This window comes from Phalacrocorax carbo, chromosome 1 (genome assembly GCF_963921805.1).
Source record: "Phalacrocorax carbo chromosome 1, bPhaCar2.1, whole genome shotgun sequence".
In the NCBI taxonomy this organism is placed as follows: Eukaryota; Metazoa; Chordata; class Aves; order Suliformes; family Phalacrocoracidae; genus Phalacrocorax; species Phalacrocorax carbo.
Genome location: NC_087513.1, coordinates 186,874,316 through 186,900,911, shown reverse-complemented (window position 1 = coordinate 186,900,911; position 26,596 = coordinate 186,874,316). Strand labels below are relative to the sequence as shown.

The following is a 26,596-nucleotide window of genomic DNA, read 5'->3' as shown; positions in this document are numbered from 1 at the left end:
CCCCTCCGTCTCGGTGGTAGCGCATGCGCTCTGGGAGGGGCACCTGAGGGCGAAGGGGCTCAGCCATGGCGGCCTCCATGATCTGCAGCCGGGTGTCGGCCGGGCTGAGGGGCAACGGCCTCCGCACCGCGCTGGGCACCGCCACGGCGAAGGTAGCGGCCTCTCGGGAGCGGGAGAGCAGGGGTGGGACGGAGCGGGCACGGCCGGGCCGGGCCCGGGCCAGCTGGGGTCGGGGTCGCTCCCTGCGAGGCGCCGGCGGGCGGAGCGGCCGCCTCATCCCGCTCCCGCTGCCGTCCCGCCCTGGCCTGCTGCCCTGTCGCGGCGGCGGGACTGGCAGCCCTGCGCCCGCCTTTGGCCTGCGTCCCCCCGCAGCTGATGTTCTTGTTTGTGGCAGGTTTCCCCGGCCTGGTTCCGTTTTCCTTCCTTTCCAAACCCCCGCTTCCCATAACTTGCTTGCAAATCCCAGTGTTCCCATCTCTGCCGTCACCTTACGCCTACGAGGGTTCGGGCTGTGCCAGTAAACTCTTCCAGCTCGCATCTCCCCAGTCTTAGCTCTTGTTCCCTGTGAATGCCTCTTCGGGGTATGGTCTTGTTTTTGGTTGCAGAACACCTGGAAAGCAGTGGAAACAAAACAGCTAGGGAGTCTGGAAGTTTGTAACTCGCCGTGCGACTTTCTTATCCTTCCACACATGGAGGAAGGTCGCTTTGAGTTCCCCTCTCGTGTTACACACGGCCTCCTGGGGCCTGGCCGGTCAGTCAGTGCCAGAAACAGTAGCTACAGCAGTCAGCACCTTTCGCTTAGGTTTCATGCCAAGGAAAGGGCCTCCTGTTTGCAGAAGGAAGCCTTTGGAGCTTAAATAGGCTCTGTCGGTTCCCTAGCTTGAAATGCCATAGTAAAGCTCTTGTGTTGTTTGTGTGCTTTATTTAAAATGAAACAGGATCTTAAAACCCCAGTCTGTTAGCAGCTTCCTAATACAGGCTGATTTTTGTGGTACTTGTGCCAATGGTGTATACTAAAAAAAATATTAAAAATAAATGCAAAATTTTGCTGGTATCTAAGTTTGGTCTTTAGTCTTTTGGGCTTGAATCTTTCAGTGCTAATTTCAGTGCATGGATTAGCTGAATTCAGTAGGTTTGCTTTTTTGTGTGTGTGTAAAGTTAAGGTCTTGTTCCTATATAGTGAAATATGAAAAAGGCCGCAAACGTTTTTGACTTTGATAATTTCCTTGTTATGAAATAGTTACTTTACAAGGAATACTTTGGAAATCAGTGTCTTCTTAAAAGTCCGTAGGGTGGCTGTTCTTTTTTGAAAGGCACTGCTCATGTAGTACCACTTCTGATATTTTATAATGAAAAATAGTTATCTTCATTTTTTGCTTTATACAAAATATGTATCATAAATTCTTGGGGTTCTCTACATCACTTTTGGAAATGAAATTTAGACTCATTCCACACTGGAATTTCCAGGAGTGAATATTAGGTGTGCTTTATTTTACTTAGCATTTGAATGTTGAAGCTATCTCACACTTTTGGCAACCCTCTAATTCAGTGTAGATGTTTGAAATGGCTCATAGCTATTTTTTTTCTCTTTCATGATAGTCATATGAAGGCTGAAGAGTCTGTTCTGTAGCAAACCACTGGAGGTGGTATAACTTAGTTTCTGCTGCCCTTTCTCCCCAAGGCTTAGTTCTTACTTTGGCTGAAGGGGGCAACCTACCAAAACTTGTGAATGAACTCATTCTGCATGCTTTTATCTGTTCTCTTATGCTTCCAAACTTCCTCAAGGTTCTTCTCCCTATAGATATATTTCTTAAAGTACGTAAATGCTGACTAAATACTCGAGCATTTTAACCCTGCCAGTCCTTGTCACTGCTAGCAGCTTCCCCAGCTCTTTCCCACTCCCCAGTAAAACCTCCCAAAACCAGACCTGACATGAATGACTAATGTGGAAGAGTAATAATGCACAAATGTAGGATTAAGTGTTCAGGTGTTTGCATTGGTACACTAAACTATGCTTGTTTAATATGTAGACTTTTTTAACCTAAACAAAGAGGGCAGTTTTTCAAAACACGGTCATGTGCTTTTTCTTGTCTGTTTCTCTCTTTTTTTTTTTTTTTTCCCCTTCCCCCCTATTTTCCTTCAGGTACTTGGTGGAAGTCCAGGACTACTAAATAATCATGGCTTTCAGGTGCAACAACAGCAACAGAGGAGGCTGTCACTACATGAATACTTGAGCATGGGACTGTTGCAGGAGGCTGGCATTTCTGTTCCACACGGACTAGTTGCCAGGACACCAGATGAAGCTTTCAAAATAGCAAAAGAAATAGGTATAATATTAAAGAGAACATATACAATATAGGCATGGGATTGATACAAGGTGTAACTACTTTTTCTGTATTTCCTGGTAAGACATTTCTTGGAGTTCTGAATATACCATCTCTTTAATTAAAGAGAGCCTTTCCTGTGAAGCAACTTTCTTGCAGTTTTGAGTATTTATCTTGGAGCTGATATTTTCCTAATACAAAGTTTTCTAATGTTTAAGATTGGTCAGTGCAGAAGCACACAGTGAAATCAGTTAAGTGACCTAGTTGCAAAGACACTTGGTTGTGTATCGAGACTGAATTATGAAGCTAAACTGTGTCCCTGAAATTCTAATAAGGAAGGGCTTGACCCTACTTCCAGTGAAGGCTGTATATTTCAGGCATCATCCTTCCTATATCCCAAATGCTGCAGATACTTTCCCTGTAACCCATGAGTCTTGTTTAAAAGGAATAGGGCAGGTAGAAATTGTATTAGCATAGACTAATACAACTACTTGAACTTCTTTGAGATGAGTAATAGACCCTACTTTGTGCAAATCTAGTATTTCTTTTCACTCTCAAGCAAGGTTAAAGGAAATCTTGGGGGAAGAGCTTCAGTGGTGATGCAGGTAAGGCTTCTGTAGTCCAAGAGCATAAGATGCAAAGGATACTTCCCTTTAGGCTGTAGAAGAAAAAATCCTGTTCCTTTGTGAATGTGCTGTTCTGGCAGAATGCAGCTACTTCATGCAGGATGGGAGGACTTTGATGGCTTGTAGTTATATTATAAATTCCTGGCTTGGTGATGGAGAAGGCATCCAATCTCCTTTGCCTGGTGCTTAAATACTTTCTGATTTGCCACTTTACCTACTGGGTGTCTTTAAAATTTTGGGGTTTAATGTGGATATAATATAGAATTCAGCTACTGTAATTTGTGGCTTTAATAGTTTTTTCTTTTTTTAGTTTAGAGCTTTTTCCCCTGGGAAAAAATGTAGTAGGTTAGTCACACAGTTTTAGTGGAGGATGTTGCTTGTCATATTCCACTCCCATATGCAAATGCCTAAATCTCTTTTCATTTCCAAGTGGATACATTTGTAGTGATTCCTGAGGTTATAGGTTTTTTTTATATTAATTTCAGTTTCATGTATAGATTTAATGCAAGAAATGAGATCTGAAAAAGAAGATACTTATTTTCTACAGCAAGTTATGCTGCTTTGTAACGTAGAAAGGAATTGAAAAGCTGCTTTTCCTTCAGATCTGGTGTCCTAGAAATTAAGATACTGTCTGCCTGCCTCCTTTCTCTTATTCCTATTAGAGAGCAGGTGATACAAAATTATAACTTCATTAGTATGAAAGAAGGGTGTTGAAATACCTCTGTTCTGAGAATGGTTTAAAATTCAGTCCATCACCTTCAGTTAGGGGTGAGCTTGTAGCATGATCTAAACTTCATAAATCAGACATACCCCTTTGTTTACATTGATATCTGCACAGACCTCCTGCTAGCAGCAAATGAGACAGCCTTTGCCTGTGGCTCTTTAATAGACAGCAGGGAGAATTGCAGGTCAGGTTTCCTTTGGTTTTGTTCCTTGTTCAGAGAGGGGTCCTGTAGCAAAGTAGGTATGTTTGCTGGTTTGTAGCTCTGTCTCATCCATGTGACATTGTAGGTATGCCTTTTATCTGGAGCCTGTGACCCTGGGCAGTTTCTTGGGAGTCAGAAAAATGGAGTTGTGAACTATACAAGTTAGCATCCTTTAGTAAGTTAGAATTAAGGAATTCAGGGCTTCTGGTTGTCAGCTATATACTTTAAGTTGGTGTGTATTTGACACTATGGCTGTTTGATACTAGAGGTGAGGAAGGGAAGACTTCCCAAAAGGAGAACATGCTGAAGGAGCTTGAGTTTTTGAGGCATTGCTCAAACATTGTCCAGAACTTGTTCTGAATGGTGACAGATTATCCTTTCCTCCAGTGTTTTTGATTTCTTTGTTATTGTAGCCATTTCTCCACTAGTTTTCAGTTAGTATGTACTTAAAACCCAGACAAATGAAAACCAAACAGAATCTCTAGCAGAATGGAAAGGAAACTTGCTTTTTTTTGTCCACCTGCTCATTGTTTATTTTGGTTGTGTAAGAGTCGTTGCTGGTAGATACCAGATTATCTTTTGCTTCTTTTTATGTGTTAAACTGGTTTTTCAAATGTTTGTCTAAACAGTTACAAAGATAGTAGGTGACACTGCTTGCTCTGTCTCCCTAGTGCTGATCCACATGCTCCTGATAACCTTTAGTCAGAAACATGCTCTCTGTAAACTTGAGATTGGCGTTGGATTTCTTTCCCTGCAGATACCTCACTCCAGTTAGAAATGGGTGACTTTTTATCCTAGTGTATAACAAATACAACCTTCTCATTAACAGAGATTATCATAGTTTAGCTGTGGCTGTAGCTAAGTCAGTGTAACCCTGTTGTATGAAGAAGCCAAAGCTTAACCAAACCGAGGACTATTACTACTGCAAGGTAACTAGTATGCAGTAGGATGAAACTGAAGCATATGAATGTTGCAATTTGTCTTAGAGCCTAGATGGAATAGTACACTAAATATTATTTAAATAACAAAAATAATTAAATTCGTTAGAATTTCTTTCTAAGTTATGCTTGTCTTGAGGCTGAAGTTAGATGAAATAGTCTGGAAGCCAGAAAGGTTGCTGTTTCTCCATACTCCTGCCCTCAGTTTTTCTTTTACTAAATATTTTTTCTGCTAAAGAACAAAGTGTTGTAAAAAGAGCAAATTATTTAGCTATATGTGAAGTAATTTTGAAACATGTGAAGTACAGTATTCGAGCTTGCATTGTTTTCTTCCCTATAACATTTTTATGAATATTTTTAAAGGAAACTGAGATGAAATTAGATGCTGTGAGCAACTTTTGAGCAGTCATGACAGATCACATACGGTTAAAGTCTTAAGGAAAAAAACCCTATTTTTTCCTTTTTTTTAAAAAAATGATTTCTGCTGCAGCTATCAGATTTTTTAAGTGCTGTTTTCAACTCAGATTTCTTTTCTAGCTGGATTCTGCACATGATTATTGTTTTTCTTCTATTTTTAAAAAATATTTTCTGTTGTGGCCATTGTAATTATTACAATATTATTTTGCATGTAGCTTTTCCTTTTCATATTTGTCTGGTTGTTGAGAGTCATTGCTGGAATTTGTTACTTATCACAAGCAGCTTTTCCCTATAAAGAGCCCTCCATCTCGTTTCAAGGAAATTGTTATCACATACTGGTTCATGAAGCCTATTATTTTTTAAAAATAATTACTACTGAGTAATTCGGTCCCTGGGAGTAGCTTTGGACTACCTGTAAATGTCACTCTTGCTTACTTTTCCTCCACTAGTTCACTGTCTCCATTTAAGACCTCCAGATCTCGTTTGTATCACTGAAAGAATGCATTCCACTCAGAGCTGAGAAGACTTGCATCTGTTGAATTCTTTAAAGACTTTGTTGATTTAAAACCAAAACAAAATCAAACCAAAATGAAAAAAAAAACCCCAAACCAAAACAAACTGCCAGACAAACAAACAAAAAACCCCAGACAGAAGTATTTCCAGTTATTTGTGGACTTTGCAATATGTGGCTTTTCATATGTTACATAAGCATCTCACTTAAATTTTGGAAAAGTGAGCTAAGTAAATTCTATTCCAGGGTGTTGATAAGATCCTGCAGTATGTCTCAATGATTGCTGCTGAGTTTATGGTTTACTCTCAGCCTGTGTGTACATTCCAGCTAGGACTGTGATCGATGCTACTTTAGAAGCTGATATGCATTTGTTACCAAGAACATGACTAATGAACCTAAAGACTATTTCTTGAACAGATGCTTCGTCAGTGTAATAGCAGATTGCTCAGCAGAACACACTCTTTGAAATGTATAGTATTGCTGTTTAAGACAACACCTATGAAAGTGTATGTATTGCCATAACTGAAGTTTTGATGTTTCCTGATGGCTTCCTCTGTTAACAGTTGTGTGACATATTGTATGTCTGTAGAAAAGCCTGCTTTTTTTTTAATGTAAAGGGTCTATTCCTGTTCATGATGACTGGAGAGGTAAGACTTCTGAAGTGATGAATAACTTGAAGCAGGTTTTGTGTTCCTGTAGTTTTGTAGGATTTTAAGGTAGTGAATCCCACGGCTCTATGCTCGTGACAGACTGTCAAATTTTAGTAAAATAAAAAGCTGTACAGAGTAGGAGGCGTTGAGAAACTGATTGCATAACATTTCACCTTTCTACAGCAGCCTTCTTGAAAGGAAACTGAAAACAATGGAGTCTTCTCTGCTGCTACTTCTGCTATTGCAGTTTAAGAGATCTAGTCCATCTCCTTAGCAGTGTGGTTTATAATGAATGTTCTTTTTTGGTATGCTTTTACAGAATAACTCAAGTGATTGGCTTAGCTGTATTCCTGTAGACAGTTCTGTGATTAATAGATATTTCTTTTCAGGCCCTTTAAGTTGTTTTCATTGTTATTTTATTTTTCTATCTATTGCTTAAGCACACAAGCTGTGTCTGTTTAAAAAGAAAAGAAGTAATGTGTAAACCTGAGAAGATTTATAAATAGATTTGTTGATCTCAGGCTTGACTTAGTCAGAAACTGAAGTTTACTACAATTTGTGTAATGATTTTCTTAGGTAAGAATACTAGTTTTTTCTTTATTAGCTCTTCAAAAGAATAGGTATTTCAGACACAGTGGCACAAAAGCTGGGGTGTTTTTTTGCCTTAGTGTATGCCACACCTCACCTTCTTGGTAGTCTGTGATAAAGTTTTTTTTTTCCTTTGTTCTGTGTCACACTGAAAGCTCACACCTGTTTTTTTGTTGCTAATACTTTTTGGTTGTTTTGCCATTATCCGTTTTTCCTGTTTCAGTCCAACTGAAGTGCATCTACACCAATGCATGCAGCATGGGCAATAAACAGCAGGAGCTGGAGGCCATTGTGCAGCGGGAAAACTGTGATATAGTTGCAATCACAGAAACATGGTGGGATGACTCACACAACTGGAGTGCTGCAGTGGATGGCTATAAACTCTTCAGAAGCGATAGGCAAGGAAGTAGCCCTCTACGTTAGGGAGTGTTTTGACTGTCCAGAGCTTAATAATGGTGACAATAGGGTCGAGTGTTTACGGGTAAGAATCAGGGGGAAGGGCAACAAGGCAGATGTCATTGTGGGAGTCTGTTACAGACCACGCAACCAGGATGAAGGGGCAGATGAAATATCCTAATATTTTAAAAACAGCTAGGAGAAGTCTCACAATTGCTAGCCCTTGTTCTCCTGGGGGACTTCAACTTATTAGGTGTTTGCTGGGAATACAATACAGAGGAGAGGAAACAATCTAGGAGGTTCCTGGAGCATGTGGAAGATAACTTCCTGACACAGCTGGTGAGGGAGCCAACTAGGGAAGGTGTCCCACTGGGCCTGTTGTTTGGAAACAGAGAAGGGCTTGTGGGTGATGTGATGGTTGGAGGCCGTCTTGGGCACAGTGATCATGAAATGATAGAGTTTTTGATTCTTGGAGAAGTAAGGAGGGGGATTAGCAGAACTGCTACCTTGGACTTACGGAGGGCAGGTTTTGGCGTGTTGAGGAGCCTAGTGGGCAGAGTCCCTTGTGAGGCAGTCCTGAAGGGCAATGGAGTTCAGGAAGGCTGGGCTCCTAAAAGCGCAGAAGCAGGCTCTTCCTGTGTGCCGAAAGATGAGCCAGTGGGGAGGAAGACCAGCCTGGCTGAACAGGGAGCTTTGGCTAGAACTCAGGGAAAAAAGAGTGTTTATGGCATTTGGAAGAAGGGGCAGGCAACTCAGGAGGACTACAAGGATGTTGTGAGGTTGTGTAGAGAGAAAATGAGAAGGGCCAAAGCCCAACTAGAACTTAATCTGTCTACTGCCATAAAAGACAATTAAAAAATGTTTCTATATATACATTGACAACAAAAAGAGGGCTAAGGACAATCTCCATCCTTTATTGGATGTCAGGGGGGAAACAGTGACAAAGGATGAGGAAAAAGGCTGAGGTACTTAATGCCTTCTTTGCCTCAGTCTTTAATAGTAAGACCGGTTGTTCTCAGGTTACCTAGCCCTCTGAGCTGGAAGACAGGGATGGGGAGCAGGATGAAGCCGCATAATCCAAAGGGAAATGGTTACGACCTGCTACACCACTTAGACACACACAGGTCTATGGGGCTGGATGGGATCCACCCAAGCGTACCGAGGGAGCTGGCAGAAGTGGTCACCAAGCCACTTCCATCATTATCAGCACTCCTGGCTAACTGGGGAGGTCCCAGTTGACTGGAGGTGAGCAAATGTGATGCCCATCTACAAGAAGGGCCAGAAGGAGGTTCTGGGGAACTACAGCCTGTCAGTTTGACCTCAGTGCCAGGGAAGGTTATGGAGCAGGTTCATCTCGAGTGCCATCATGTGGCAGGTACAGGAGAACCAGGGGATTAGGCCCAGTCAGCATGGGTTTATGAAAGGCAGGTCCTGCTTGACTAACCTGATCTCCTTCTACGACAAGGTGACTCACTTAGTGGATGAGGGAAAGGCTGTGGTGGATGTTGTCTACCTGAACTTTAGTAAAGCTTTTGACACAATTTCCCACAGCATTCTCCTGGAGAAACGGGCTGCTTATGGCTTGGATGGGCATATTCTTCACTGGGTGAAAAACTGGCTGGATGGCAGAGCCCATAGAGTTGTGGTGGATGGACCTAGATCCAGTTGGTGGCCAGTCACAAGCGGTGTTCCCCAGGGCTCAGTATTGGGGCCGGTCTTGTTTAATATCTTTATCAATGATCTGGATGAGGGGATTACGTGCACCCTTAGTAAGTTTGCAGACGGCACCAAGTTGGGCGGGAATGTTGATCTGCTTGAGGGTGGGGAGTCTCTGCAGAGGGATCTAGATAGGCTGGATTGATGGGCTGAGGTCAGTTGTATGAGACTCAACAAGGTCAAGTTCTGGGTCTTGCACTTGGGTCACAACAACCCCATGCAACGCTACAGGCTTGGGGAAGAGTGCCTGGAAAGCTGGCTGGCAGAGAAGGACCTGGGGGTACTGGCTGACAGCCGGCTGAACATGAGCCAGCAGTGTGCTCAGGCAGCCTAGAAGGCCAAACAGCATCCGGGCTTGTATCAGGAATAGTGTGGCCAGCAGGAGTAGGGAGGTGATCGTGGCCCTGTACTCGGCACTGGTGAGGCTGCACCTTGAATATTGTGTTCAGTTTTGGGCCCCTCGCTGCAAGAAAAACACTGAGGTGCTGGAGCATGTCCAAAGAAGGGAAATGAAGTTGGTGAAGGGTCTGGAGCACGTGTCTTATGAGGAGCAGCTGAGGGAGCTGGGGTGATTTAGTCTGGAGAAGAGGAGGCTGAGGGGGAGACCTTATTGCTCTCTACAACTACCTGAAAGGAGGTTGTGGCAAGGTGGGTGTTGGTCTCTTCTCCCAGGTAACAAGCGATAGGACGAGAGGAAATGGCCTCAAGCTGCATCAGGGGAAGTTTAGATTGGATATTAGGAAAAATTTCTTCACTGAAAGGGTCATCAAGCATTGGAACAGGCTTGTGGTTGAGTCACCATCCCTGGAGGTGTTTAAAAGATGTATAGATGTGGTGCTTAGGGACATGGTTTGGCGGTGGACTTGGCAGTGTTAGGTTAATGGTTGGACTGGATGATCTTAAAGTTCTTTTCCAACCTAAATGATTCTGTGTTTCTGTGAATTATCTGCTTGACTATGTTACTGATGTCTTTTAGGCTGTCCGTAGAAACTGAAGCTCCAAAGCATTTATTCACTTGCTGTAGGACATGGATGACAATCTAAGGTGGCAAACTTGTGCCGAATTTCCCTAACGTTAATAAAACCTGTGCTGTAGTGATAAGTGCCAAGTAATTTTTTTCCAATTATTTTCCTGCTTACCTGGTCAAAATTTCTAGATAACCAGCATTAGTAGTCTAGAAACCAAACATTTACTTGCTTTCTAGCAAACACTACTTTTTTGGCATCCAAAGCTTACATTTTGCATCAGCCTTTTCTTTCTTCTATAGCACTTCACTTCTTTGAAGTTCTAATATCAAAGCATGGTGTTGATAATAATATACTAATTCAAATAACTCATCTAACCAGCAAATTAGAATTTTGACCATTGTATTTTAATTGCTTATTTTAAGCTATTGCCAAAATTAAACCTGTCTTGTGAGTTGATGAAAAACTTGATGCAGTTGATTAATGTCATGAAGTATTTGTGTAGAAAATAGTATTTTGTAATAGGCGTGAAACATCTTGTTTGCTCTCCTAACTGGTATAGTCCTTTCAGTGAAAGTATGATGATTCCTGGCACATAATTATTGCCATAATCATACTTTTGATTTGCATGCAAAAATTCTTCTAACACTGAAAAGTTTCAAATGCTAAAAAAAAAGTAATTTTGAAGTTAAATGCTAAATAACTAATTAACAAAACACAGACAGTATACTCTGAAGACATTCTCTGCCTGTTTTGGCAGAGTTAGGGTCGGCATACTTTTTATGTTAAGACTTCTGTTGATGATACGTTTTTAGTTACAAGCCTATCTTTTGCCTCTCTAATTCCAGTAAATACAATAATATTGTTTAAACTTAGTTTTTATTATATCTGTGCAACAAGAAAAAAAGTGGTTTGCATTATAAACGGAGAGATATTCTTCCTGAACTAAAACTTTTAAATACAGAGTAACTGAGGCAAAAGCTGTGGGTCTCTGTCTCTCTCCCAGGGTGAGTTTGCAGTTGGATGGTAGTCAAGAACGTGATTGGCACTTGTGTTATTAACCTGTCACTGCCTTTTACCGTTGTGTGTTTTGTCAGAACGCATTAGGCTTGCATAGTTATCATGAAGGTGTTTATAATATGTGGAAAGCAGTACTGCTGCTACCATTAATATTGGGCAGAGAAGTGGCAATTAAAACGATTTGACAAAAATCAGAAGGGAAACTTGTAAAGCAGAACATTTTAATAAAGGTTGTCTGCCCTAATCATCAGACTTGCTGAGAAAATTTCAGAGATACAACGGAACAACAAGCGTGCTTGCGTCTTAATAAGCTTATGATAAGATTGTATTTTACACAGATCAACGCATGCATGCGAGAAGAGCCCTTTCTCCCAGTTTGAAAGCTTAGGTTATGGAATCAGAAATTACTCCTAATAAATAAATAAATATCAGTATTGCTGGAAATGAAGATAGGGCTGTTTCCTGGCTGTATTACTCTTTTACTGTCTAGATAATACACCATTGTTGATGGTGAAGCCTGTAGTGTTCGTACTGCATAGATTTTTGTTGTCCTGAAGAGACAGACGCTAACACAGTGTTCTGCTGATTTCAGGCACCTGTTCTCATTGGTATCTACTCTTAGATTTCTAAACATTTCCTGATTCTTTTCAGGCTGTTTTGCTTACATAGGCTTTTAGAGCCAACTTCCATTAATATGGAAATGCAGCTCTTAACAAACTCTTGTTCTGAGTCTTGTGCATTGGTCTGTAGCTTGCTTGCCTGAGACAGCTGTACTAAAGGTTTGTTGTTTTTTTTCTAGTGCCCTGTGTTAAGGCTTTACAGCTGCTGAAAGCAGATGTCCTGCTTTCTGTCCTGCTCACTTCAGTGTCCCTGTGCTTGTCACACGGTGCGCAGGCTTGCAAAAGTACTGTCCGCTGGATGAGCTTTTGTCTTCAGCGGAGTCACTCTTCTGATATGCTTCAAGGCATGATTGTGCAAATGCTTATGCTGGCACAAGAAAGGAGACTGCCTCCTGTCCTAAGCTTTTCACTCCAGGGTAGGGCAACTGCTGCGGTGTAGCGTTGGCTGGCATAAACTGTCCTAACTTTGGATGTGGATACCTGCTCTAGGGCAGAAACTGCTATTTTTCGTTGAAACAAAAGCCTAGCAGGATTTCAAAGCAGCGTAGGCAAAACAGAAGGGCACAACTCTTGATACTGAGTAGAAACTATGTTAGCTGCTGGTTTCCACGTTTTTTCTTGGGTTACTGCGTATCAGCAGTTCTCTGCTGTGTCAGACTGTGTCAGTGCTGCAGCTGTAACACTGCAGATGAGGTGTGTGACCAAACGTTTCTGTCCTCTAGTTTTAGGGTCACTTTAAGTAGGAGCTGTAGCAAAAAATGTTTATGGAACGATAAACTTTCTGCATGGGTTAAGCTAAGGTTTTCTCAGGACATGTTATCTTAAATTTTGTTTCAGGTACATCTATGCTGCTTAATTGCTTGTAAACATAGCTGGTCAAATAACCCTTAAAGTGTTATGTGTTTATGCAGTCAAGCAGCTAGTTTGCTTGCAGTGCTGTAGGAGAACAAATTACAAATCATTATTACCCTGCTTATTTAATGCCACAATCGTTGCATTCTGTTCCATAAGAGATAGTCCGATGACAACTTTGTTATGGCCAAAACTGATTGCAGAAAGCTTAAAGTTGTTTTACAGACACTTTTTTTTTGTCTTTCTATGTTGCTAAAGTGTAGTCATGTGTAATAATTAAATTCTTAAGAAATATCCTATGGTATCAGGGCATCTAGCCCAATAGGAGTATCAGAGGGAACATCTCTGCCCAGTTCCTTTTGAATCTCCTATTCTTCCTTCATGTCTCCTGGCAGGCTTCACTATCTTCTGTGTAAAGAAATGTCTTTTTTTCTTGCACATTTAAAAACTGACTTCCCTTGGTAGGTGACTTTTGGTTTTGGCTGGTGTAGAGCAGGCAACTAAATGTATGATGTACGTGTAGTTGTGTGTACTTGCTTTGTCCCTCACCAGGTATGGCTAAAGACCATGATCATGTTCTTGCTTTATTCTCCTTTAATAGATTTAAAGAAGTGCCAAACTCCTTTAGTTTATTCTTGTAAGGGAGGTCTTCATTACAGTGATCATCCTACTAACCAGTCTTTCCCATTGAAAACTATGATCATGCCCAGAGCTAAACATATTGTTCCAGCTGAGATCCTACCGGAGCTTTAGTTGTCGTCTGGTCCTGACTTGTTCAGATTCTGGTTTTTGTCGCAATTACTCCTCCTAGCAAAAAAGAAGGTGCTTGTGGGTGAAATCCATGGCTTTCCTGAAAACTTCTCTGTAGAAGCAGCTTTTACCTTCTGGACTTAGTGTAGGAGCTGAAAAGTAGGGTGGGGAAATAGCACCATCTCTTCTGAACTTCCTAGCAGACTGTAAGTTAAATCTCTTAGTCTTGATTACTAAGTAGATAACTTCCAAATCTTTCAGATACAAAACTTCTGTAGAAAGTTCAAAATAGTAAAATAATGCTGTGAATATTTTAAATCTCAAATATTTAAGTCACTTCAGATCATTGTGAAGGAGCCCAGGTGGAAACTCTGTGAGCAAGGGAGCAAGTGTGGGATTTGTGTGGTGGTTTTTTTTAAATCTCTTCACAGAAGAGAAAGTATTTTCCTCTCTCTTTTATACTAACACTAAGAAGTTATGCTTGTCCCAGTTTTGTGTTTGTATGTACATACAGTGGAAATTGTTTTCAAATGGATGGAACTTTTTTAAGCTCACATGTTGCAGTATGTGGCTTCATTTATCCATGAAGCCACTATAATCTTACTCATACATGAGGCTTAGTGTTTCCTAAAGCAAGCTTTGTACTTAAAGTAATGCATAAAAGTTAAGTCATGTTTTGCGTGGCTTCTATAAAGCATGTTAACTTACGTGTTTGCTAGTATTTAGTAGCTTAGGACTTCTAATAAAAGTAGTTATCTTCAGGAAGTGAATTAAATATTATGTAATAGACCATAGTAAATCAACATATATTTGTGCGTTTATAACGTTCATGATTCTTGTGCCAAAGAACTTAATATCAGTTGTGAATTCAGAGATCTTTTGTTAGGTAGACAGTCAAGAAGTAAAATCTACCGGTAGCTAGTTGGGAGTAGTAACTTGAGCATTCCCTTTGCTTATAGGCACCCTAGCTTGTGATATTATGCAAGTTTAATTTTATCTGGCCAGGCAGGATGCAGGTCAAAATGAGAATCAACACAACTGTTTTTGTGTCTGCCATCATCTTTTTCAGTATGCATAGTGGCTAGTTTTGCTCGAGTACTGTATTTTTTATGCTTTTCCATGGTTGCCTTTTCATATCAAAGAGAACAGCAAGGTCTGTCTTTGCTCAGAAAGACCAGAGTGGCTCAGCTAATGGTGGCATGAGAAAAGATGGGGCTTGCTGCACAAATGTGAATGGGGCAACTCTTAACATCTTGCAGTCTAGCTGCTCTCTGCAGTGTATTCAGTGCAATTGAACTTGAATAATAACTCAGGGCTGTATTTTTCTTCCTTTATCACCTTGAATGACTTGATGAACTTTTTTCTGTGCTTTTTGACTTTCAATGACACTCCAGAATATCCCAGTTGTTTTTGATTATATTCTCATACTTCACTTCTTAAACTCAAATGCACGGTCTCCCCTACCTAGAAGAATATACTGTAAAGGACTTTTAAACAGTTACTGCCAGCTAAAGGGCTTACTCTGCCTGTTCTGGGAAAAATAGTGGATTTGCTTAGGCCTCTGACTTCTGCAAAGCACTCAAGCTTATGCATCAGTGCTCTGCGAATGGAAGCCATAGTGGACCCGCAAGCTGACTTGGGTAAGTGCCATAGCTACATATCATTGCTGAGAAGATAGTGGTTACAGATATAGGGTATTTGTACTTGACTTGAGGCAAACCATGGATTATGGTGTGTCAGATATTCAGTTTAGTCTTGTTAATAGTCTGTGAGGTACTAACCAATTCTTACTGTGTGCTTAATCATTTGTATCAGAACACTGAATGTATCAACAGTTTTGGATACTGACTCACCAAGGTTTGTTCACAGAACAGCCTAAAGCTGCAATTTGTGGATGGTTTGAGACTTTTGGAATAACCTACGTGAGTTACAGTACAGCCTTTGATTCACATATTTGTGTTTTGAGTCGGGAGGGTGTGGGGATGGAAAAGTGCAATAAAATGAAAACAGCCTTTATTATTCTACCTGTGGCAATTCGTTTGTGTAGTCACAGATGACAAATTTTGGGTTTTCTTTCATTCTAGGTTCAAAGGATCTTGTGGTAAAAGCACAGGTTTTAGCTGGTGGTAGAGGAAAAGGAACATTTGAAGGTGGCCTCAAAGGAGGAGTGAAAATAGTTTTTTCGTAAGTTGTTTCTAAATTATCTGACCAAGTGGAAAAACTTCAGTTTCACATTATGAATTGAACCTATTGCTTAGATTAAAATCAGTGTTTTAATTATTAACCTTAAAATAACAGAAATTAGATAAGATTTTTTTGTGCTACTTCTTTTTTCCAGCAGTTTCTTTGTCACATTCTGAGCTTCTTTTATTCTAGTCCAGAAGAAGCAAAAGATATCTCCTCCAGAATGATTGGAAAGAAGTTGTTTACCAAGCAGACAGGAGAAAAGGGCAGGATATGCAATCAAGTATTTATCTGTGAGCGCAGATATCCCAGGAGAGAATACTATTTTGCAATAACAATGGAAAGGTCTTTTCAAGTGAGTAATGTTAGAAATAGAACTAAACTAATTAACTTTTTATAGCTGAAATAATAACAAAAAAAAAACCAAACCCACAAAACTGTTTACTGTACTGATCACTTGCTTTTGAAAATCAGAAATATACATGAACTAAATTTTCTTTCCTAGTATCTCTGACTGTATGATTGCCTTAGTGTTTAAATGCTTTAAAAATGTAATGATACAATTTAAATTTAAGGAATAATAAGTGAGTATTGGCAGCCCCAGCTGAAGTTCAGAGTCATACGGCTGAAGGGGAGATGGGGGGAATGAGTGCGTTATTTTCCTTTTGGTTTTAGTTTGCACTTGTCGACCAGATGCTCCTAGTAAAAATACAGTTATGTGTGTGCATGTATGTGTACATGCTATGTAAGAGTGTCAGGAACAAGATAAATAAAAGTCTTCTGGAAGAACCAAGGGTCCTGGATAAAACAAACATCCTTTTTCTCCAGTGCGTGGAGCTCCTAGAGGTGCACAGGTGTGGCCCTCAGTTTTTAGAGTGTTGGTAGCCTTCTTATGCCAGTATTCTTCAGGAATGGATAAGAAGATTTGGGCCTAGAGGTCTGTCTTCACAGCTTTCAAGATGATGAAAGCCATAGTCTCTCCTGCTTGTAGGTTCTGTATGTGTGGGTATGTAGTTTTTTAGGCTGTAATTCAAACCCAGTTACTGAAATGTGTCAGTGTGTCTTCTGACAGACATGTTCCCTTATGGAGCATGAATTACTAGATAATTGATTCCATTCATTACTGGATGAATGAATTACAAGAGAACCTCAGCAAATCCAGGGCAAAGCAGACCTTGGAACTTTATTTTCTGAAACTCAACAAAAACTGAGTTTGGTTTATCCAGATGCTTAAGAGTTTGCAGAGGCACTGTGCTTAGTAATTAGAAGAGTAGCTGACATGACTGTGAAATAATTTTCTGTGGAGGAATGAGGAAACTAGTCTTAGTCATTTTTTTTTGTTGCAAGATTAGGAGTTTAATGTTATACTTGTTTCTTCCTCTTCCTCTGTAGTGTTCTTTCTGATAGGAAAGTATCACTTGTATTGGTTTTTAGTACAGTTATGTGACTTGGGTACCTACATTCTGTTGTACTCGTAATAGAGCAGGGAAGATACAAAAGTTACAGTATGCACTCTAGATTTACCACAAGGTGGCATTAAAATACTGTTAAGAGCTGGATTTTCTAATCTTAAAATTGTGTAAGCAATAAGCAAGCATCCTTATGGAAATGAGGTTTGCTGTAACTGATTTATGCAAATTAGATAAAGAAGCGAAACATATTTTCCTGACTTGTTCTTGCTGTTGTATAAAAAAAATATCTTATTAGTGTATGTTGAGCATAACTGTGTGAATTATTGTCTTTGATAGGGACGTGCTTTGTTTTTACCGCTGACTTCATAAGGCATGTTTTTAAATGTCCTTGTAATTGCTTTAACTTGTCTAGGATGCTTATGATGAGGAAATGCCTTTCAAAAGAAGGAAGCATGAAGGTTGAATAGCACACAGTGTGTATTCCTGATGTTGTTGCAAACCATTTCCTTTAAAGTGGGGAAAAAAGTCTGTAAAATAGTTGAAAGTGGAACTTGATGTTATTTGCCAATAGGGGCAAGACTTCTTATATTTTTAAGCACAACTGTTCACTTTGGTCAATTCTGTGGAGTGATGAGTTATTTTCATAATGTGTTTGTAGCTTCCTGACTGTTCAGGATAGGAAAATCCAGAAATGTTCATTGTGTTGAACCTTGCTATTAGATGTAGGATAGTTCACCATCTATAAGTTCCAATTTGAAAGGATGGTGGTGGGAGGGGAATGGTATGGTTATTAAGCATGTCTTCTGAACCAGTGTCATACTTTTTCCAGCTAACTGTCAGCAGTTATAAGGCTGTTTTAATGTTTAAGACCTGTGCTGATACGAAATGCTGCCTTAGTACACCAGCTGTCATAATCCATGCATGGGTGGCAATAAGGGAGGGTAGGTTGAGATGATACAAGAGAGTATGTCTTTACTGTAGACTGGAGGACTGTTCCCATGGGGAGAGATTTCTAGGTCCCGTGGCAGAGAGTCCTTGATGCTTTTGTTGAGATTTAGACAGCTTTCTCAAAAAATCTCTGCTGCAAATATAAATTCTGGTTTCTTAATTTCTTCTGTTATTGAATAATTGAGCACTGTTTTGTCAGAGCTCTGTGGCTTACTTTCAGTGATGGCTATAGTTATTGAGCTTTGGGATTCTACTGAACAGGAATAGTTTGCAGTAATTTGTCACTAGGTTCTGCAGACCTGGATTTGTCCTTGGAGTTGGAGCATGGCAGAAATGAATAAGGGTGTGTCTGGCATTCGGTGTGTGTCTGTGTAGGGGTGAGTGGAGAAGGGGGAGATGAGAAGGCTGTTCTTTTTCTGGTGACAACCTAGACGATAAAATGCATGTGACTACTAAGTTGAATCTTTCTATCAAAATTTAAAACTAGGATGTCTGTGTTAATTGCTCTGCTACAGTGTATACAACGAAAAGTTTTCCTTGTTAAAAGAAATTGGACCCAACATACACCTTAAAATTTGGAAAATATTATCAAAAGGCTTTATATAGATGTATTGAATAGATAGTAACATTATCCTCAGAGCATTCAAGTAAAATGCCCAAATAAAAAAATTTCCATCTAACAACAAGGTTTTATTGCTGTGAGGTATTTTACACGAAGAACTAAGTTTCAATTGTGTGGTATAAAATTACTTATGGTTTTTTTTTCTTTTTGTTCTAGGGACCTGTGCTGATAGGCAGTTCTCAGGGTGGTGTTAATATTGAAGATGTTGCTGCAGAGAATCCTGATGCGATAATTAAGGAACCCATTGATATAGTAGAAGGCATAAAAAAGGAGCAAGCTGTTAGGGTAATTGTTAATGTGGAAAAGTACACATTAGTGAGGATGGGAGGGTTGCTTCTAAATTTTGTAAAGTGTCCGTGCATTCATCCTGCTGAGCTGTCTTAAACCTTTTTGACATTTTGGAACAGATTTGAACTAGATATTTAAGTACTTCCAGGTGATAGTCAATGTTAATCCAACTCTGCTTGGCAGTGCATTATCTAACTTTTATATAGCTTTGTAAAGGCATATGATGATGACTTTTTACTGGCTCTTTTTTAGGGTAAGTGCAGTGTTTTGTATTGAAAACAATCTTTTCAAACTCAAGAGTTACTTCCCCCCCCCCCCCCCCCCCCCCGGAAGACAGGAAAGGTTCTACATCTACAAATTCAGTTGATGCTGAAATAATAGCTAAACTGGGACATTCCTAATTTGTAACTAAATCAAACCCTGAACATCAGTTAACTGATAACCAATCTTTTACTTTCAGCTTGCCCAAAAAATGGGATTTCCTCCTAATCTGGTAGATGAAGCAGCTGAAAATATGATCAAATTATATAATCTCTTTCTGAAGTATGATGCTACCATGATAGAAATAAATCCTATGGTGGAAGATGCATCAGGAGTTGGTAACGTTTCTTCTTTTTGTTCTTTGTGTAATAGCTTGACATTTTTGTATATCTTAGTTGCTTTGCACTTCTAAAACTTCAGCTGTGTACAGCAAGAGGACTTAGCATTAACATGGTATGCTGAAAAACAAATTTAATAAGCCATATAAATTTGAGAATCTAAGCATAGTAGATATCTGCTCTTACTTGCTAAGTAGGATCTTAAGTTTAAATAGCTTCCTTTTTAAAATCTTGTTATTTATTTAAAAAGAACACATCTTCCATTCTTGAGTGTTTGGCTACCCAGCATAAGGCATTCCTGGAAATTGGGTCTTTTCAAAATTCATGAATTGAAACTTGAGCCACCATCTGTATTCAGAGTTGGTACTGAAAAGGTAACCAGAATAGTAGCATCTCCTAGAAATCTCCTGCCTTTACTACTCAGGCATCAGAATGACTGATTGAGTTTGATGTTTGATGTATTGAAAGACTGTAAGTGTTTAAGTGATATCTTGATGTTATCAGTGTTTTAGCATACCTAGCTGTAGAATAGTTAGTTAATATTCAATCACAGCCAATTCCCCTCTTACTGAAAGATAAATCTGTGGAGAATATTTGTACTTGAACTCAGGTACAACAGTTTTAAATTTAAACATGGACGTAGCTCCTTCATCGAAGCTTACAGTAACTCTACTGTTATTGGGTTGGTTTTTAAAATAATACTGCTTAAATGAACAGTATGGAGCCGTCTCTCCCATCTGTTTCTCATGTCTTGTTGTTTTTGTATCATCTGTAGTGAGGGGTAGCAGTGAAGTCCTGCATTTGTACAGACAGAAACTAAATTCTGATGTAAAGAATACTCTAGGTTTTATGTGTCACCGCCTATATCTAAGTGAAAGTTACTTTTGTGTGTATTCTTCTGACACCTTTTCTTCCAACTCAGATATTTTTTTGTTGTGTTTCAGTGTGCTTACATGCATGCACGTACACACTATATATTTAATCTGAAAGCAAAAAACTAAGAGGGATTAAAAAAAACCCTCAAAACAGAGACCTTCCATAGGGATTAATTTTATGCTAATTACTGAAACATAACTTGTCCAGACTTATCAAACAGCTTGTTGTAAGCTGCTTTGATTTTAGTGTCTCAAGAAATACAGTTATCTTTCCTTTTTGTGCAGTTAAAGGGACTTAACTGATTGTGCGGGTAAACTGGAGAGAATCTTGTATTTGCACACAGTGCTAAGTGTGTCTTTTCAGCAAAACTGTTTGGACTGCATGAGCTAGCTGCCAAGTTCGACTGATCATACATATTCATGTAGCAGTTGAGCTATTATTCTAGTATTAAATGATGATTTCGGTTTTTTTCCTTTCAGTGATGTGTATGGATGCAAAGATAAACTTCGACAGTAATTCAGCCTATCGTCAGAAGAAGATCTTTGATATGCAGGATTGGACACAGGAAGATCAAAGAGACAGGGACGCTGCAAAAGCAGATCTCAACTATATAGGATTGGATGGAAACATAGGCTGCTTAGGTATGTTCTGTTTAATGAATTTTAAATGACCTAATGGATTTATAAACTGAATTCCTAAATGTTATCTTTATTCTCATATAGTCAATGGTGCCGGCTTAGCTATGGCCACAATGGATATAATTAAACTTCACGGCGGAACTCCAGCAAACTTCCTTGATGTTGGTGGTGGTGCTACAGTGCAGCAAGTGACAGAAGCCTTTAAGCTTATTACCTCTGACAAAAAGGTGAGGGAAGAGTTGGCATATCAAGGTCCTACACAGTGGTAAAACAGGCTGTGATTTGAAAGACAATGCATGTTCTCCAGAAAACATGTTTTCATAAGCACAGAATTAAAGAGGGAAGAAAATGGAGATGTTAGCTTAATCTTGGTGCAAATGAAGAAGGCCTGAAAACCTGTTGAATTTTTTTTCCCTTTTTCAAAAATAGGTTCTCTGGCTGTGTACTGAATAGGCAATTATGTGTCCTCTGGTTGAGGTTACAGCTGTATTTGAATCTTTCCAGAAATCTTTGAGTCAGAAACTGCACCCGCCTGCTGTTTAAAGAGAAACCCATATTCAGATTGGCTTCCATTTCTTCTTGTTTTGTTTTCTTTTTGCTTTTGGGCCTGTTTTGCAGCTGGGTCTGTTTTGCGCATAGAATTGTAGAGATGAATATTCACTGAGCTGTGCACAAACAAGTTTCTAAGGTACTAATTATATGTAATGTAAGATAAAATAACTTTGTAACTGGCTTCAAGGGGCATTAATGTTTTATCCTATTGAAAGTTTATCAGAAGTGTTGGATTATTATTAAAATAATAAATCAGTTGAAACTAGAATACGAGCTTTACCACCCCATAAAAACTGTGAGGACTGGGTTGGTGGTCTAAATAGAGGTGTTAATCCCAGTGGGAACTCAATGAAAGTTTGCGACCTTTTTTAAAAGAAAGAAAAATATGAAAAAGAGACAACCAAAAAAGCTGGGAGTGACTTGCAGACCTGGTAATGGTATACTAGTTTTGTGTCAGAATTTCATGCACCACTTGTTCATCTTTGAAAAGGGACAGAAACAGTTAGTGATGTTACAGGGGAGCTTAGTCTCTTCCCCATTAGTAAGACTTGGTAACAAATGCAGTGTCTGACACACTCTGCAAGAGTGTTAGAGAATCATAGAATAGTTTAGGTTTGAAAAGAATGTTAAGATTGAGTCCAACCATAAACCTGACACTGCCAAGTCCACCACTAAACCATGTCCCTAAGCACCACATCTATACATCTTTTAAATACCTCCTGGAATGGTGACTTGATCACTTCCCTGATGCAGCCTGTTCCAATGCTTGGTGACCCTTTCAGTGAAGAAATTTTTCTTAATATCCAATCTAAACTTCCCCTGATGCAGCTTGAGGCCATTTCCTCTCGTCCTATTGCTTGTTACTTGGGAGAAGAGACCAACACCCACCTTGCCACAACCTCCTTTCAGGTAGTTGTAGAGAGCGATGAGGTCTCCCCTCAGCCTCCTCTTCTCCAGACTAAAAAAACCCCAGCTCCCTCAGCTGTTCCTCATAAGTCTTGTTCTTTATCTTGTTTCATCAAACTGAGGGAAAAGTGAAGGACACAAGCACAGAGCACCTGAATTACAGAGAGAAGAGAAGAAACAAGGAAGAATGAGGGTTGTTGGTTTGGGACAAGTTCATGCAATGCCAATTCTCTGCTGATGCATGGGCAGAGGGTGTCCAGAGTTCTTAATATATCTTTCCCTTTCTGCCTTCCTTCAGCTGCTCACTGTTTTATTAAAAACGATGACTGTAGCTGGGATTCCTGGTAAAGTCAAACAGCAGTACAGCACACTGGTGTCATGGACTGTGCTCTGGGTTCAGTTCAGGGGTTATTTGGAACAGCCTTCTGGGGTGCCAGTCTAAGTTGCTTCTACCCATTAGTAGCAGGAGGAAGAACATTGTCACACAGATGAGCTGGTCTAATTGCAAGATAATGAGAAGCAAGCTACAGTTTATTAACCAGTTGCATATTAATGTTTTGTCTTGTTAACTTTATTTTGTTCTCCAAGGCTGCCTACCCATTTTTGCTCCTACTTTATTCCAGCTTTCACCATTGACTGCAATCTTTTTACCCCTCCTTTCTACCATTTGAGTAGGAAAAGACTTTCCCTTAACCTCAGCTTAGTCCTCCTGAATGCAACATATTTCCAGATAGCTTATCTCTAAGCATGCTAGCTTTTAAGTAAACTGTATAAACAGTGTCTTGTGTATGAGTTTTGTAAATTCTCTGTGTTCTTTAGCGTGGCTTCTTCAGTACGTGGAGATACTAGTGTGGGAAGTACCTCTGCTGGAGCAATGTCAAAAATGAAAAGATAAACAGTTGACAAATGAAGTTGCTAAATGACTTTAAGTTTCATCTGTTTGATTTTCTTCAAGCAAATCAAACAGCTTTCTTTAATCATGCTCAGAATATTCTGAAGTAATGTACAGTGTTGGCTTTGTACAGAAAATGGGTGTGTGTCTTTTCAAGTGTCTATACACTCTGAGTAAGAGAAATGGCTATTGCCTGTCATACATGCTGGATTGAAGGACAATGTGGAAGTTTCCTGAGATGGGCGTTTTTGCAGTAGGGTTTTCCTGAGGTAACTGTTCTGCTGTATGTGACTTCATAGAACTACTTCTGTTGCTGATGTTCTCTAGAACAGAAATGTTCCCTCTCTTTTGCAGAGTCCCTTATTGTACTTATGGAGCTTGAACTTTCCTTAGGCTGAGAGGTGCTTTTCTTCAATGTGTCTCTGGCTTTTTTTAATGTGAATATTGTCATTGATTCTGTAGGTACTGGCTATTCTCGTAAATATTTTTGGTGGCATTATGCGATGTGATGTGATAGCACAAGGCATTGTTATGGCAGTAAAGGATTTGGACCTAAAAATACCTATTGTGGTACGGTTGCAAGGTGAGTGAGTGTGCTTCAGAACATGTTAAATATATTTCTGTCCATATTGGCAAATGTCCTTGAGCTTATATATTGCGTAGCAAGTTGCCTGTAAGCTGAAGACAATGGAAAAATAACGGAAACTGTGAATTTAGATGGTGAGGATTAGCAAGTTAATAAAAAGAGATTTCTGGCTTTTATAACTACTAAAGTTGTTGTCTTCTAGATTTATTGACTGACTAACTTTTCGAACAGGCTTCCCAGAAAATATGAGAATACTCTCGTAGTAGTCTCCTGTTCAGTAAGAGTGGCGTTTTATCTGTTTCTCAAGGTACACGGGTTGATGATGCCAAAGCTTTAATAACAGCTAGTGGCCTCAAAATCCTTGCGTGTGATGACTTGGATGAAGCTGCAAAAATGGTAAGATAGCTCGTTACTAATGTTCTTTTCAGAATGTAGCGTCTGTTGCGGAAACTTCATTCAATCAGGTAATGGTTGCTTAGGATAAGTCACAGTGCCAGTTATTATCAGGGCCTGAAGCAAATGTTTTACAAATTAGTAAGTACATATTTTGAAAGGAAAGAACTACACAGTCAGAAATTTCTGTGGTTAGGACTCTTCTTTCTCTTACCCCCCCTTTGAAAAGCAGGTTAAAAATAAGTTTAAAAAATAAAAAAGGGTAAATGACCAGATCAGTCCCTCTCCTTGCTAGGGGAATGGCTAAGACTTAGCTGTATTTATTTGGAGAAAATATTTAAATTGAGGTAGCTGAAAAATCATTGACACAGGTTGGTTGTGATTTTTTTTTCTGGGTGCGTGTCTGTGTTTTGTTTTGCTTTGTTTCCTGGGGTTGAAGCTCTAGAAGCAGCTGTGGATTGCTTGGAGGAAGAACTTGCTTAGCTTGGCAGTATGGCCCTCTGTTTTAAGGAATAATATTACGTCCTGCTAGGCTGATTGAGCTTTGGTTAGGTCAATGGAAGTCTTCCCTAGGGGAGTATGCATAGGTGTCCAAGCTATATTGCATCTACATAATGCATCTGCTAAAGCTGCTGCTGAATCTGAAATTCTCAGCTGAATCACGGAGCCATGCACATGGAGTTAAAATTAGTTTTGTAATCTTAAATTATCTGTATCTGTGGAAGCACTTTTTGAAAGGGTTATAGTTGGTTTTGTATGTTGCCTGTAGGTAATTCCTTAAACAGGTTTATATAAGATGATGCAGTGAGTGGGATAAACAAAGCGATGAAGATAGATCAGAGTAATAAACTGAGCATCAAAGCAGTGGTTATAACCAGTGATGTTAAAAGTATTTTTTACCTACCTAAATATTCAACAGATGTCTGTAAATTATTCTAGCTAACTAGTATTTTATGTGCTTTTGAATTTAAGTAATGTGGGTAAGAAAAACATACTACAAATATGTAGCAACAGTGAAGATGAAAATTTTTGATCTGCAAAAAATTAGAGGGCATCTGGTAGATTTTGTATCATGGGGAAACTTACAGTTCTGAATCTTTTTTCCTAAAGAACCACTTACTTATAATATTTGATTCCAAGCAGGAAATTCATAGAAGTTTTGAGCTACAATGCAAGAGAAGCTGATGCTCCATAAGGTGTCAAAATAAGATCCAGAAATGCTTGCAAGAAAAACTCAAGGGAAATCGCTTCTATATACTTAGAATCTCTTGTGAGTTAGGTACCCCAGCACCTCCCAAGAAAACAAGATGGCACATAAACTTTAAAACCTGTAGCATTTTATGAAGATATTTGGTTGTCAATGAGAACCAGACATTGTATGACTGTGTAAGATGTTTTCTAAAAGATTTGACTGATCTTTCATTTAAAAGTGATTAGGAAGAACTGCACTAAACAGAATCCCCTCCCTCTTCCTTTTAAGATCTTGCTGATGATTCTCTGGCATTACTTTGTTTAAAAAGATTGGTCAAGCTCACTCAAGTTAGGATCTTTTTTAAAATTAAGTCTTTATTTTCTGTTTTTCAGGTGGTGAAACTCTCTGAAATAGTAACCTTAGCAAAACAAGCTCAGGTGGATGTTAAATTTCAGTTGCCAATTTGATCTGAGGAATGTCATGCCAGTGTCCAACATGTTCTCTGAAATACTGTGCTCTGTGGGATATTTTTCTTTTTTTTTTTGTGTGGAGGTGTTGATTGACAGGCGCACAAACTGAAGTACCTGGTCTTTAATGTTAACATTCAGAATGGTCTGAGTTCTTGTAAAAGCGTGTATTGCTGAAATATAGTCCTTCCTAGTTGTTGTTCTCAAGCCTCAAGCTTCTGCTGCAGAATGTCACTTGCAATATACTTCTGCGTTGTCCAAAGTAAAGCTTCTGGTTGAAAAATAATTATTCTGAATAAATTCTGAAGTTACTTTACTTGTAAATTTGTATTAGCCTTGGTTAAAAGTAAATATGACTAGATTATCTAGTTGTCCATGTGGAGAAATGTATTGAAACGGTATTTTATATTGGAGGCAGTTCTACTTAGCAGTATAATAATGGACATGAGCAAACCAATCATTATTTATGAACAGGTGCATTTGAACTTGATCAGAAACGTTTTTAGAAGTGCTTCACTGGAGTGGCTGGTAACTCTTCTGGACAACGTGTTTAATCACTACAAAATATACTGTAGCACTTAGATTTTCACGATTTCTGGTCCTTAAAAAAAAAAAGCATCTTGTAGTTTTATATATGAACAGGCATTTACCAAACTTCAAGGAGGCAGAATGCATAGAGAATTAAAGTCTATTGTACATTGCTAAAAAAATTGTACATTAATAAAACGTCTCTCAAAACTTC

At 39.3% G+C, this 26,596-nt stretch overlaps 1 protein-coding gene across 1 annotated transcript; it reads left to right on the top strand.

Moving 5' to 3' along the window:
* SUCLA2 (succinate-CoA ligase ADP-forming subunit beta) lies at nucleotides 1-26,596 on the top strand. Its single transcript, XM_064440863.1, has 11 exons — nucleotides 1-152; nucleotides 2,144-2,327; nucleotides 15,384-15,483; nucleotides 15,676-15,838; nucleotides 18,622-18,750; nucleotides 19,214-19,352; nucleotides 20,708-20,869; nucleotides 20,951-21,093; nucleotides 23,679-23,799; nucleotides 24,110-24,198; nucleotides 25,780-26,596. The coding sequence occupies exons 1-11, from the start codon at nucleotides 66-68 to the stop codon at nucleotides 25,852-25,854; spliced, it is 1,392 nt and encodes a 463-aa protein (XP_064296933.1). The 5' UTR covers nucleotides 1-65; the 3' UTR covers nucleotides 25,855-26,596.